Source organism: Miniopterus natalensis, chromosome 1, assembly GCF_054644295.1.
Source record: "Miniopterus natalensis isolate mMinNat1 chromosome 1, mMinNat1.hap1, whole genome shotgun sequence".
In the NCBI taxonomy this organism is placed as follows: domain Eukaryota; kingdom Metazoa; phylum Chordata; class Mammalia; order Chiroptera; family Miniopteridae; genus Miniopterus; species Miniopterus natalensis.
The window spans coordinates 83,818,109-83,832,303 of record NC_142081.1 but is presented as its reverse complement, the minus strand read 5'-3'; the positions used below and the strand labels follow the sequence as shown (position 1 = coordinate 83,832,303).

The window sequence follows — 14,195 nt, the reverse complement described above, 5'->3', positions numbered from 1 at the left end:
CAACTGAGAAAAATGGTTAAAAAGACAACTTTTAATTTCAAATGCAGTATTCCTCAAACTTGGATCTGTGTATTTCCAAGTCAAAACAATCAAATTGTATTATTTAGGGGGTCACGCTCCTGCCTTAGCAGCTTTGTTATTCAGATGTTTCCTTATTTCTTCGCCTTCAATATACCTTCAAGATGATAATTTATTTTTAAAAAGCTATATCCATTGACACTTAAACACCCTTATGATGTCACATTTATAGTTTAAAGTAAACAACACTGACTTTAGGGCAATCTTACCTGCCAGAATCAATATCATACACACACACACACACACACACACAAAATATATCAAGGTCCATGTCTCATAATTGTGAATAGGTGTAAAATGGTCCTTTACTTTCAGTTTTGCCATTTTTGTCTTGGGGCATTTGTTGCACTACTTCAAAGCTGGTCTATAACTTTAGGAAATAAAACAGGGTCCCTGTGGCAGTAGGTGCAATAATTTCTTCTGTGACTGATGCACACTGACTTTGTATAAAGTGGCATTAGTCTGTGTGGGTCAGTGACTGGTAATGGCCAAGAGAGGAGGTGACTGAAAGGCAGAAAGGCCTGATGATCATCCTTACAGAGGCTGATCGTTGCTCTTTCCCAAAGGCACAGACAAGGTTATCGTCCCTTCTGAACAGGTAGATGGAAATGTAGGCACCTCTAAATGTTATTTGTGAGAATATGTACCCAACTGCTTCCCAGCACATCCAAATCCAGAATAAATGTGGTGACGTAATATGTCATACGATGCATCCTAAATTGGATTTTACACATGCACCTTTTTGTGCTGCCAACTGTTGGGGATTTAAAGCTTCTTCCTTTGGTCAGTGGAAGATGACTTGGCCAAATTAAGCAAATACTGAGGTAATTCAATCCAGCTAGTTATGCACATATAAGTGTGTAATATATAATAAAATAGGTAGGAATATAGACATCCTCTTTAGATTGAAGAAATAACACCTATTCGTGGAGATAAAAAATTGGAGGGTTAATACTATATTGAAACCAAAGATTTTATTTCTGTGTAAATTCTTCTCTGACCCAATTCTGTCTCAGGTGAATTCCCATTTTGTTAGGCATGAATGTGAACTCCCACCCCTGTTTAAAACAGAAACTTCACATATATATTCATACTGTGTTGTTTTCAGCCTTTCATCACATGGTAATACAATGGTAGTGGATCTTTTAGAAATTTGTATAAATTTGAAACTGCATTTTATGAAAAATTATGTACAAATATGCCATAGGGAGAGGAGGAGAGGGTGCTTATTTCTTATAAAACCTAGTTTGGCGAGTTTGATACACACCTGCAGTTCAGGAAACAGGTGTATGACACATATGCAGGTGAACTGGAATCTGAAAAGACTGGTAAGTTGCTTTGGCTGACGAAGGAGACTAATTGGGTTTAGACTTCTCTGTGCTCTCAGCATTTGTTTTGACAAAAACTGCTCGTGTTTACGAAGGATCAGGTTTTTGTCAAGCATAAAAAAGAATGAATCGTTATGGGGAAACATTTTAGATACTGTACAAAAAAGCAGGTTAGAAGTTTGAGGAGGCCTCAGAAGAGAATGATCCAAAGTGGATTTCTAGTTTCCTAAGAACTAAGAAGAAAGAAAGGTCGACAGAATGGACTGCATTCACTCAAGTCAAGGGAGTTACTGGTAACAACACCTGTGAGTACAGAAGGGCTTCTGAGAAAGAGAGCCAGCTTTAAAATAGTGGCCAGATCCAGACAGCTCAAAACCATTTACAGTATCCGTCAGATAAGAACTCAACTACCATGATAATTTTGATCCTGGTAGGGTCAGATGAGGGCGTGGGGGATGGACTAGGCAGGAAAGAAAAAAAGCACCACACCTTCCTTCCACCCCTACTGCAAGTGGCCAAGTAGGCTGGCCTAGCTGATTAACTCTGATTTTAGGCATTTTTATAGTTATGTGGGGCTGGAAATTCTGTTTCAGAACATTGTGAGTTAAAGCAACCCTGTGAACTTTTATTACTTGAGAGTAAGGTTTTCAACCTGGGTTTGGAGAAAAATATCTGAATATTTAGAAGGCTAGTAGGAGACAATGTTGTTTTCTGATTACATTCCATGAATCAAAAATAGTTGTGGGGAAAACAAGATGGCAGTGTAAGTAACAGCTGTACCTGCCGCCTCCCACAACCACATCAAAATTATACCTAAAATACAGAACCACCATCACTCAGAGTCTCCTGAAATTTGGCTGAACAGAAGCCCTATAATCAGGGAACTGAAGAAGCATCCAGACCGGCAGGAGGGGCAGACATTCTGGCAGGTTGGGGCTGAATCACAGAGATGCAGCCGCGGGCCCACACCCAGTGCCACGGTTTAAACCCAGGAGGGAATCTCGGCGGTGGGGGTTTCCCAGAGGAGTGAGGGGTCCCAGCCCCACAGCAGGCCCCCCAGGGCTCCAGGGCCGGGAAGAGAAATCCCCACAACTTTGGGCTGTGAAAACCAGCGGGGACTGTCGCTGAGGGATGCAGAGGCTGCAGGAGTCCCAGCAGCTCCTCGTAAAGGGCCCGCGCACGGACTCACTCGGACACGCTCCCTCTGAGCCCAGTGCCGGGCAGCAGCTTGAAAGGAACCTGGGACACTGGAGGAGGAACTAACCTGCCTGAAATTGGGGCGAGAGCTGGAGGGACAGCTTTCTCCCAGGCAGAAGAGCTGGCAGAGGCCATTGCTCCTTTGGCAAACCCTCCCTGCACAGAGCAGGCAGGGGCCATATTTGAATCGCCAGCACCTGACTCACACCTTTGGCCCCGCCCCGGTGATTGCTGGAGGCCCCACCCCACCCCGCCCTACCTGCGAGCTCATACAAGCCATTTCCAGGGGCTTTTCTATGCAAGCAGCCTCTCTAGCCTTATGCTGAGAACTCTCCTAAAATCTCTCAAACAAACAGCAGTGTGCCCCATACATCTTGATAAGTGGCCCCAGGCCTGGCGCTAGAGGCAGCCTGCCTTGGTTCATAGCGTGGCCTCTCCTGGATGCCTCCAAGTCCAGCACAAGTAGCAGCAAACTACAGTTTGCTGTGTAGCTCATGCTGGGTGGCCCTGGGCAAGGCACTGGCGCAGGCTGACTCTGCACCTCCCTGGAGGCCCCAGAGACAGTGCACCTGGTGGTCAGACTTGACCACACTGGATGACAACCCTACCACATCCACAAGTGACACTCAAGGGGTGCACTTGGTGAACACCAAAGCTCCACTGAAGTAAATCCTGCTCCATAGGGGTATCTCCAGCACAGCAGCTCTTTGGCTGTAGTTGCAGCTGGTCCTCACAGCCCATTGGTATGGGGGTCAATTTCTCCCAGTGATGCCAATAGCAACCAAGGCTCAACTACAATAGGTCAGAGCACACAGCCCACACAGGGGAGCACCTAGAAGGCCCAGCTCAGGTGACTGGGGAGGCTGAGCCACTGGACCCTACAGGACACCTACTTCGCAAGCCACTCTACAAATTCCAGGAGACATTGCAGCTCTACCTAATACATAGAAACAAACACCTGGAAGCAGCCAAAATGTGGAGGCAAAGAAACATGCCACAAAGGAAAGAACAGAAGAAATCTCTAGAAGAGGAACTAAATGAAATAGAACCAAGCAAGCTACTAGATACAGAGTTCAGAATTTTGGTTATAAGGATGCTCAAGCATATTAGTAAGACTGTTACAAAAACAAGTGAGACCATCAATGACCTAATAAAGTACCTATCAGAAATGAAGGCTACATGGACTGAAATGAAGAATAATTTACAGGGAATCAACAGTAGAGTAGAGGATGCTGAGAATCAAATCAGGAATTTGGAACATGAAGAAACAAAAAACACCCAACCAGAAGAGCAAAAAGAAAAAAGAATCCAGAAATATGAAGATAGTATAAGGAGCCTCTGGGACAACTTCAAGAGGCTCAACATTCATATTGTTAGGGTGACAGAAGGAGAAGAAAGAGAGCAAGAACTTGAAAACCTATTTGAAGAAATAATGACAGAAAACTGGGGAAAGAAATAGACTTACAAGTCCAGGAAGCACAGAGGGTCCCAAACAAGAGGAACCCAAAGAGGCCCACAGCAAGACACATCATAATTAAAATGCCAAAGGTTAAAGACAAAGAGAGAATCTTAAAAGCAGCATGAGAAAAACAATTAGCTACCTGCAAGGGAGCACCAAACGACTGTCAACTGATTTCTCAACAGAAACTTTGCAGGCCAGAAGGGAGTGACAAGAAATATTCAAAGTGATGAAAAAGAAGAGCCTACAACCAAGATTGCTCTACCCAGCAAAGCTATCATTTAGAACTGAAGATCAGATAAGGAGCTTTACAAATAAGAAAAAGCTAAAGGAGTTCATCACCACCAGACCAGCACTACAGGAAATGTTGAAGGGTCTTCTTTAAGAAGAAGCTAATGAACAAAAGAATCTGACAAACTAAATAGATCCAGAGACATTGACGCAGGCAACAGACAATCATATTTCAGAGGGAAGAGGAAAGGGGGGTGGAGGGTGGGAAGAGATTGACCAAAGAAGTTATATGCATATATCCATAACCATGGACATAGTCAGTAATGGGGTGAAGACCTGGGGAGGGTATGGGAGCGAGGTGGAAGGGGTCAATTGGGGGGAAAATGGGATACCTGTAATACTTTCAACAATAAAGGTAAATTTTTAAAAAATAGTGGTTTCATATATTAACAGATTTTTGTTTGAACACTTTTTTTGGTCATATAACTTCATTCTTATGATTGTTCAAAAACTGAAATATTTGCATAATTTATCACAATATATGAGGTGTGTGTGACTATCACCATTATATTAACTTTTGAAACAGAACTATTGTCTTGGTATTTTATATAATTTTGATTATACTATGTTATGGCTTAGTATTCTTTCCCCTTAAAATTTCAATGAAATGTAGTCATGTCGTTTTTACGATTATTAAAATTAATACTTTTAGGACTGAAAGAGCTAATCCAGGGATCTGGTAGAATTATCTGTATATACTATTGCTAAGTTAATAATAGAGACAAAAGATACCCTTTCTAATGAATGCTTTAGTTGGTTACAGCTCTTATTTCCCCCTTTATTCTGTTTTAATAATTTTATGATGTTAAAATTCAGGAATCATCTTGTGGGATTTTATTCTTTACTCTCCCTTTCATTTTGGTAAGCTCTAAGGTTGTATTCTTGGTCCTTTTAGCATCTCCCTATATTTTCCTACCATCTGAATGCTTGTGACCTCTTAGTCTTTCTCTCTAGCCCTTTTATATTTAGACTCTATGTCCAACTACTTTCTCTGTTTCTCCATGGCATTTGATCTGTACTTCTATAATAAATTGTTCACTAACTTACTGTTTCTAGGTCTGCATTCTCCCACCTGATGGTGAGTTCTGAGAAGCGCTCATGAACACTTTCCTGTTTCTAGGACTAAACAGAATGTTTTCTAAGTCGTCAGTTAATACGTTTTCAGTGAATGAAGAATAACACGTATTCAGTAGATTAACTATCCTAATTCCCTCACCATCAGACAGAGCGTAGAATAGATGTATCACATTCCTCATTGAAGGTTAAAAATGCTATGAAGAATATGACTATTCAGTGACTCTTTCATCTGTGAAAATATCCCAGTGAGTATAACTGTAAAGGAGATATCCTTTAAACAACTGAAATGTTTCCTTATAGGGGAAAATCTCATTTCTTTTTTTTTATTCTATTCATTTATTTTTAAATTAAATTAAATTTTTCATCACCATTTATCCTCCATATACCCTCTTCTACCTCCACCCACCCTGATTTCTTTTTTAGAAGAAAAAGAAATGCAAGGTAGGATTGTGTGTCAGGCTAACAGAGAACTATGTCAGAGTGAATACGTTTTACTTAAATGAGCTTATCTTTCATGTTTCCTTCTTTCTGCTCTGTAGAAATGATTTTAGACTCTCACCTAAATTTTGCTACTCTTCACAGTCTTGATGTATGTTAAAGACCAGTAATTCTTCAACCTGAATGTTAGTTACATCTATGTAACTTTGCCTGGTAATGAAACTAGGCAGAGGTAGGAGAAAATGGAGGAAAAAGAGAAAAAATATAGAGCAATTGGAGAAGTTCATTTCTAAAAGGTTTCCAGGAAGAAAAGAGAGACTCTATTTTTATATTAATTTAAAAAAATCAAAAAAAAAATCATCATTTCAGTTTTCCTTAGTAGATACAGCAGAATGCATGGGGAGACACATCCCAAAGAACAAGTTAACCAGTTGTGGAAAAGTGTTCGATTAGTTTTGTGGTAACTCTTACAAGAAGAAAACATTAATGACAGCCTTTGAACCATATTTGGAAAACCTTAGCTATGGGATATGTTAAGGCACCTACCTCTCAGTTGTTTTTCATGATAAAACAAATATCACTCTACACATTATTAATTCCAGTAGCATAGCTATTAAATGAGTGTGCAAAAGAGCTCAACCGGGGTATCATTTGAATCTTAGACAGGCATGAGAATTCTAAGGAACAACATTCTACAGGACATCTGCTGTGGATTTAAAACTAGTTTCCACAGAAGTCTGGGAAGGGGAAATCTTAAGTTCCAATTGTTTGTAAGAAACAATTGGGATCAAGATAGCATTTGACCCAGGAATACAGAAGCTCCGGAGTTGGCCTAACATATACTCAAGTATTTTAATCCATGCAAAAACAGTAGGGTCAACCAAATCTCTACTACCCACCTGGAGTCCTGATGTGTGTTTCCTACCTCTCTGTAGCCTGGTAATGATTTGATTCTCATTACAGGCTGCTTCAAAGATGTCAGATTCTTCTCTTCAGATATCACTACAGAGAGTCTTTACTGGTCTCACAGGTCACCCTGAGGAATACTTAGAATACAAAAAGGGTAGAAAAGATAATTTTCTAGTTGGACTACTGTAAGAGGTGAATGCATGGTGATCATAGTTGAAACCATTCACACACGCCAAAACCATTTGGTCTAGTAAAAGCTGGATAGGCCTGCAAAATTTTTGTTGTTGTTTTTTGTTTTTATTAATTGTTCTTTCACCAATAAAGATGCCTGTTGCTCAGCAGGGACCCCAGCACTCTCCAGAGCTGTATAAATGCATTTTAGCAGCAGTTTATGCTGAAGGTCAAGACACTCAGTTTCTGAGTTGCTAATTTCAAACAATTTATTGTGAAATTTTTCAACCGACAAAGAACAAAATGGCATTTGATGGCCTCTGAAGAATAACTACCTAAGTTAATATCTATGCATTTGTCTTGCTGTAAAAAATGGCTGCCAAACTTTCAAATTTTGTTGGTGCATCTTATGAAATGGTGGTTTCTGCTGCTTTTCATTTTGGTTAGCTCTTGAAATCATTAGCAAATGTAGTAAGAGCCTGGTGAGTTCTGGGTTAGCCATTTTTGCATTAGCTGTTGTTGTAGGGTCTGCTTCTGCTCCCGTCTACTTCACTCACAGTACCAGGTATAGTCCAATTGGAGTTACTGGATCAAGTATTACATTAAAAGAAGTTTACTTAGAAACTCTCCTGTTTATACCAGTTTTTATGGAGTACAGAGCCAGCATATTTTGCCTTCCTAAGAAATGGAGCAAAGATGAAAAGACAGGAGTTGCTGATAGAGAAAGATGGAAGCAAGGTGAAATGAATATTTAGATTTTAAGTTCGTAAGATCTTAAAGAATATGGAACACGCGTGGAGCACAAGAGGCTTCATAATGGTGAAGATGATAAGATTACACAAGGTCAGTAAGGATTAGATATAAGAATAGAGAACAGATTTGGATAGATAAAGCTAAGAAACAGAGAATAGTAAAAGGAAACAAAGTTAGATGTCCCTCATACTTAACTGATTACCGAAAGAAAGTGGCTACTGGGATTTGAGGAAAAAATAGTTATATATATGTTTTTAATTTTTTTTTTTTTTTTTTTAGTAATTATCTTACCTGCCAAAACAAAACAAAAAACAACCCTTCTTGCTTGCATCTTGCTTGATTTCTTTTCATCTGCATCATACCATTCTTCAATGTTATATCTTTCTGGTGAAATCTTTACTATCCACTTTGCCTTCCCTAAGAACCTGCCCGAAACTGTCAACTTCTTTTCCTGTTATAAAATTATAGCTTACAAAAGTTCTTCACGCCCTGGCCGATGTGACTCCGTCAGTTGGAGCATCCTCCCATACACCAAAAAGTGACGGGTTCAATTCCAGGTCAGGGCACAAACCCAGATTTAGGGTTCAATTCTCAGTCAGGGCGCGTGCAGGAGGCAACCAATCAATGTTTCTCTCTCCCTTCCTCTCTCTAAAATCAACTTTTTAAAAAAAGAGAAAAAAAATTCTTCACTGTTTGTCAAATAACACAGATATAAAAACAATAATAATTTACAATTTATAAGAAAAAATACCATCACGATAGAAAATGAAAAATCCCCAGATATAAATATATCAAGAAGTAGGAAGAATTTACATAAGGAAAAAGCTATCAAAAGCTAATTAGGGACGTAAAATAAGAATTAAATAAATTGAGAGACATAACATGTATTTGGATACACTGATTCAAGAGATTGATTCTCAGCTAAAATTCTCAACCTAATTAAAATAAAAATCTCACTAAAATTTACCTCAAATAATTTCAAGGTAAACATTGCCAGGAGAACACTGAAAAGGATAAGAAGTTAAAATACTGGAGTTCTTTTGCAAGAAGTAGATCATTCATGGAACAGAACAGAAAACCCAGAAACAGAAAAAGCATACCAAGAATTTAATGCAAAATAAAGTGTATTTTAAACTAGGTGGGAAAAGATGTTTTGTAACATGTGAATAGCCTTTTTTTTTTTTTTAAGTTCTTAAATGTTACTCCATTCTCCAAAATAAATCTTGGATTGGTTAAAGATTTAATTGGGGAAATAAAAAAAAGTAAACATAAATGTAAGGCTGGGCCAAAGGGGAGGTTTAAGAAGCATCCGGAAGTGTGCTTTTGTTTCATCCAAAGATGCATTTGTTTCTCATAAATGTGCACTTGTAGACATATATTGCCACAATTTCTAAAACAACGAAACACTTCTCTGTTCTTGCATCCGCTGAATTCTTTGGAGACTGGCTGGGGCTCAGAGGGATGTGGAAGAGAAACAAACCGAGGGACAAAAATATTTATAGATTATTTTTTTAGGGGAGCTGCATGGGGCACGGGGCCTTTGGAATCCGTAAGTTCCACGCCATTCCAGTCCCAGTGTAGGCAGACACTGCTTTTTCACTGGGGTGAGTCACGTTTCCAGACGTCTCGCAACACTCGGCCAACTACCACCAACGCTGGAACCCGACCGGGCAGGGCCCGCAAGCGACCGCCGAGATTTTAAGACATCTGCACCTTGCACATGCGCTCTGGGTATCTTTGGCCCGCTGGCCTTTGTGCGCACGCGCAGTGACGTCTGCTCTGGGGCGCGCAAGCGCAGTTGCATGTCGAGGGGCATTGCTTGGTTATAATCACTGCAGGCTGAAAGATTTCCAACCGCGGTGCCGCCCCGCGGGAACGCTGCGGCGGGAGGCCGTTCTTATCTGGAGCTGTCGTGTTGGGCTGAGGAAGCGGCGGGAAGCTGAGGGGAAGGTGAGGCTTCTCTGAAGCTCTCAGGCCATCTGCAATGAAGAAGATTTTTGGCTTTGGGAGTAGGAAGGGCGTGTCGCCCTTGGGCTCGTCCAGCAGCCCGGTGAGGAACAGCATGGGAGACAGGTTCAGGAGCAGTTACGGAGTCACCTCGCAGCCCGGGTATCACATTCGAGACAAAGATCTGGGAAAGATCCACAAAGCTGCCAGCGTGGGCAACGTAGCAAAAGTGAAGCAGATTCTGTTGCTCCGGATAAATGGCTTGAATGATAGAGACAAGATGAACAGGTAATAGGGACTGCGCGGCCCGCGGCCGGAGCGAACGGGAGGAGGCGGGGCGGACCGGAGGAGCGCTCGCGTGCGGGGCTCAGCCGGGTGGCGCGCAGCCCCCTGTCCGCCGGGAGCTCGGCCGCCTTCCCCCCGCGGCCCCGCAGCACCTCGGCGGTGGACCCCTTACGTGAGGCCTGGCGCTCAGGCCAACTTTATGAGCAGCGAGAACAAAAACTTAAGGACCCACTCTTAATTTCTCTTACAGAACATTTTACTGACAGTTTAAAAGTGATTTAACTACGTGTCAATAATAGAAACGAAATTAACTAATACAGCATTTTATATTTGATGTTCACTTTTTATACCGTGATACTATATACTGTAGAAAAGTGCATAATGAGAGAGAGAATTCCCATCATAAATCAACTTCTGGTCTAAAAATTCTTCAGGTGAAATCCAGTAACAATTTTATATCATTGTACATCTATGTTCTTTATTGAGAGACCTCAGAAGGAAACTTTGAAGCGAGAAGATAGCGGTAATTTTCAATAGGAAGACTCATTTTCTCAAAATGTGTGCTCTTCCTATATTTATTAATTTTCCATAAACTAAATAAAAATACGGTTTTAAAAATTTTGAGTTGTGTGACAGCGTATGCTGTCTGTCTTTATCGTTGTGATGAAATTAAGAAAATTATTGTCTAGTAAAGTTTTGCCCTTCTAGATATCAACATGTGCTATAAATTTCCACAAATTTTGCTTACTGATAGCTGAAAAGACAAATGATTGGAACAGAATAGAAATGACCAGACACCCAAATATATGTAAGACTTTAGAACTTGATACTGTTGACATTTCATGTTCATAGGAAAAGATGAATTACTCATAAATGGTTGAGAAATAACTGTTAAGCATTTGGAGAAAACTAGCTAGATTTTAATTTCACAAAAATAAGTTTCAGTTGAAAAAATACAGATTAAAAATTTCAAATATACAAAATGTGAAAATTAGCAGAAGAAAACATAAATGCCTATTTATATATTTATTAAGCTGACAAAGACTTCAAAAGCAAGATTTCTGGAGGTTGATTGAGCTATATAAAAAATTAAAACCCTTTGTATACCAGATAGTATTAACAAAGGAAAAGAAAATGTACTTGCAAAATACTTACAACATATGCATATTGGAGAAAAAGTATATCTTTGTTTTATAGAGAAGACTTTGAAATCAACAAGAAAAAAACTCTAATTTGAAATTGGACAAAGTTCTTTTAGCTTATCTACAAGTGACCGACCGATGGACATAGGAAAAAATAATTTAGTGTCACTGGTAAAAAAAGAAATTTACATTGAAAGAGGAGTGAAATACCGTTTTCCTTCCACAAAGTTTGTGAAGATGACCAGCAATGGTACTTATACTGCTGCTTAAAGTTTAAGTTGCTTTTGACTTTTCAAATAGACAATTTGTTTATAAGTACCACATTTTAAATATATATATTATTTTTACCCATTAATTCTATTTATACTAAAATATCTTTATAAAATAATTAGGTAAGTTACAATTTGTGTTTCTCAGCACTGTTCAAAAGAGCAGTGTATTAAGAACTCATATAAATGGATTTTATTAAAAAATTGCGGTGCATCCATAGAATGGAATAATATGTGACCATTGAAGGTGGTATAGATAATAGATGTATGTTGACATGCAAAGATGTACTTTGGTAGATCAGGAAGGGAGATAAAAATCAGTTTGATTATACATACGCAAAGACTATCCTCTTGTGTTATCCAAAAATATGTGCAAAATGTGATAAAATTTATTTATGAACATTTATAAGTGAGAATTTCTCTTCCATTTTAAAAAATCTGGTTTCTACAATGAACATGTATAGAAATTCTAGTAAAAGTTTATTATGATTGAAATAATCCTGGGGAAGAGCAGAAATAAGAATCTTGCACAGATTGCCCGGCCTGGTGTGGCTCAGCGGTTGAGCGTCGACCTAGGATCCAGGAGATCGGGGTTCGATTCCCGGTCAGGGCACATGCCCGGGTTGCGGGCTAGGCAGCCGATCAATGACTCTCTCATCATTGATGTTACTATCTCTCTCTCTCCCTCTCCTTTCCTCTCACCGAAATCAATAAAGATATATTTTAGGGGGAAAAAAAATCTTGCACAGACAAAAATTCTCTCTTTCTATTTTTTTAAATGTTTTTGAGGACTGGCATCTTCTGACAACTTTTAACCTCTTCAGAAGGAAAAGGAATCTTTTTATCTGTGCCTGTAGAGTGTATGTATATATCTAATCATACAAATATGTTTTTTACTTTATTATATATAATATATAAATGATTATAAATTAATCATTTCAGTTGTGTTCTTATGACAACAAAAATCAAAAATAGCAAATATGTGTTATTACTGTTGCAGAAATATTGCTTTAGTTTATAAAAGTTTTCTTTAAAAATATTGAAGTCTCCAACTATATTTATTCATTCTTTCAATTTATTCATGAAATATAACCTGAATATCTATGTAGCAGATATATTGTACTCAGGACCCTTTCAATCTGCCTCTCAGGCCCTTTTCATTCTTAAAAACTTCATGTTGCCCAGTATGAGCAAAATAAGAAATTTAAAATGGAAGTATTAGGACCTAATTTCAGTTGAAGCTTTCTCTTTGCCCTTTCAAACAAAAGTACTTCTGAAGGTAGGAAATTGTAAAAGATACCCTTTACCTGCCCTTTTGAAAATGTATAATAGAATTAAATACTAATATTGATCATTGGAAATACCTGATTTTCATACTCTGTAAGTATTGACTAAAATGAGCCATCCCTATTCATTTGAATCATGAATTTCCTTTGGCTTAAAGTTTCTTGAAGACCAAAGTAAAAGTTACTGTTTAAAAAAATTATTTTTTTGTTTTGTTATCTTCGTCCTCTTTTCCCATAATGCTTTTAAGAACTAAAAGTGATTTAAATACCAACCATTTGACTAGAACTGCAGAAAGTCTTTTGTATTTACCATTACTTCACTTAATGTAAGGCACCATGGGTGGTATGATGCCCAATATTTTATATACCAGTAAGAATTTTTTTTAAAAATGCTGCCAATTATAGTTATAAGATATTCTGAATTATAAATTGCATCCAGTGTCAGAGATGTTAAAATGTGAGAAAATAAGCATCTTAGAATCATTGAAATACAGTGTACTTGTAATTCTTAAAACACATCTGCAAAGTAGGTACAATGATATAATTTTACTTAATTGAAATGTCTTTGTAAAGTTATAACAGTAATTACAATAATATAATCTAACAATTATTGAGATTTTTTGTGCTAGGAACTGTAGTAAACATTGCTTAGCTTTTTATTTAAGCAAATAGTGGTGTTCTGTGAGATCACAACTATTTTTATCCCCATTTTGTTGATGAGGACATTGAAGTTCAGAAACGCTAAGTGATAACTAATCAGTGACAGTTAAAATAGGATCAGACCCAAGTTGAGCTGAATTCCCAGGTCATCCCCTATTCAAATAGGCTGTTCCTTCATTAATGTGAGTAACAAGAACTAATAAATATTGTACTGTCTACAGAAGAAAACTAAATATTTGTTTTGAAGGCATCGGGATAAATGTTTACAATTACATGAACAGTTTTATGTTTTGAGATAGTCCACTGTAAGTTCCTAAAGAGTCTTCTCACTTTCATAGGACTGCTCTACATTTGGCTTGTGCCCTTGGTCATCCTGGAGTGGTAACTCTCCTAACAGACAGAAAATGCCTGTTGAACCTCTGTGACAATGAAAACAGGACAGCTCTGATTAAGGTATGTAGTAGCCAACTGTATCAACATAAGATGGATTTGATTTAATTACTTAGAATATAAATGAATTGATCTTATTTATAAGTTATTGGTGAAACTTGTGGAATGTTTACTTTGAATTCCTAGAATTTACAGTCCATCTCTTGGTATAATTCTGACAGGCCATACAATGCCAGGAAGAGGAATGTGCAGCTATTCTGCTAGACCATGGTGCTGATCCAAATATAATGGACAACGATGGCAACACTGCTCTTCACTATGCCGTCCTTGGTCAAAATACAGCTATAGTAGCAAAGCTGCTTTCATACAAGGCAAATATTGAAGCGAGAAACAAGGTATAAACCAACTAATTTTATTTACAAAATATTTGAAATAAATGTTTTTATTTTAGCCACAAACATTTTCTTTCTCATGCATACACTAAATACAATATATCAGGCCCTGTCACCATGGAA

The 14,195-nt window shown here is 38.4% G+C and overlaps 1 protein-coding gene across 1 annotated transcript in view; it reads left to right on the top strand.

The window, feature by feature from the left end:
* Positions 1-9,658: 9,658 nt before the first annotated feature.
* LOC107530253 (ankyrin repeat domain containing 26) overlaps positions 9,659-14,195 on the top strand; it is a 108,120-nt gene continuing 103,583 nt past the window's right edge. Inside the window, exons 1-3 of the mRNA XM_016203938.2 lie at positions 9,659-9,936; positions 13,629-13,743; positions 13,902-14,075. Of these exons, the coding sequence (XP_016059424.2) occupies positions 9,686-9,936; positions 13,629-13,743; positions 13,902-14,075 (540 nt within the window). The 5' untranslated portion in view covers positions 9,659-9,685. The remainder of the gene's footprint in view (positions 9,937-13,628; positions 13,744-13,901; positions 14,076-14,195) is intronic.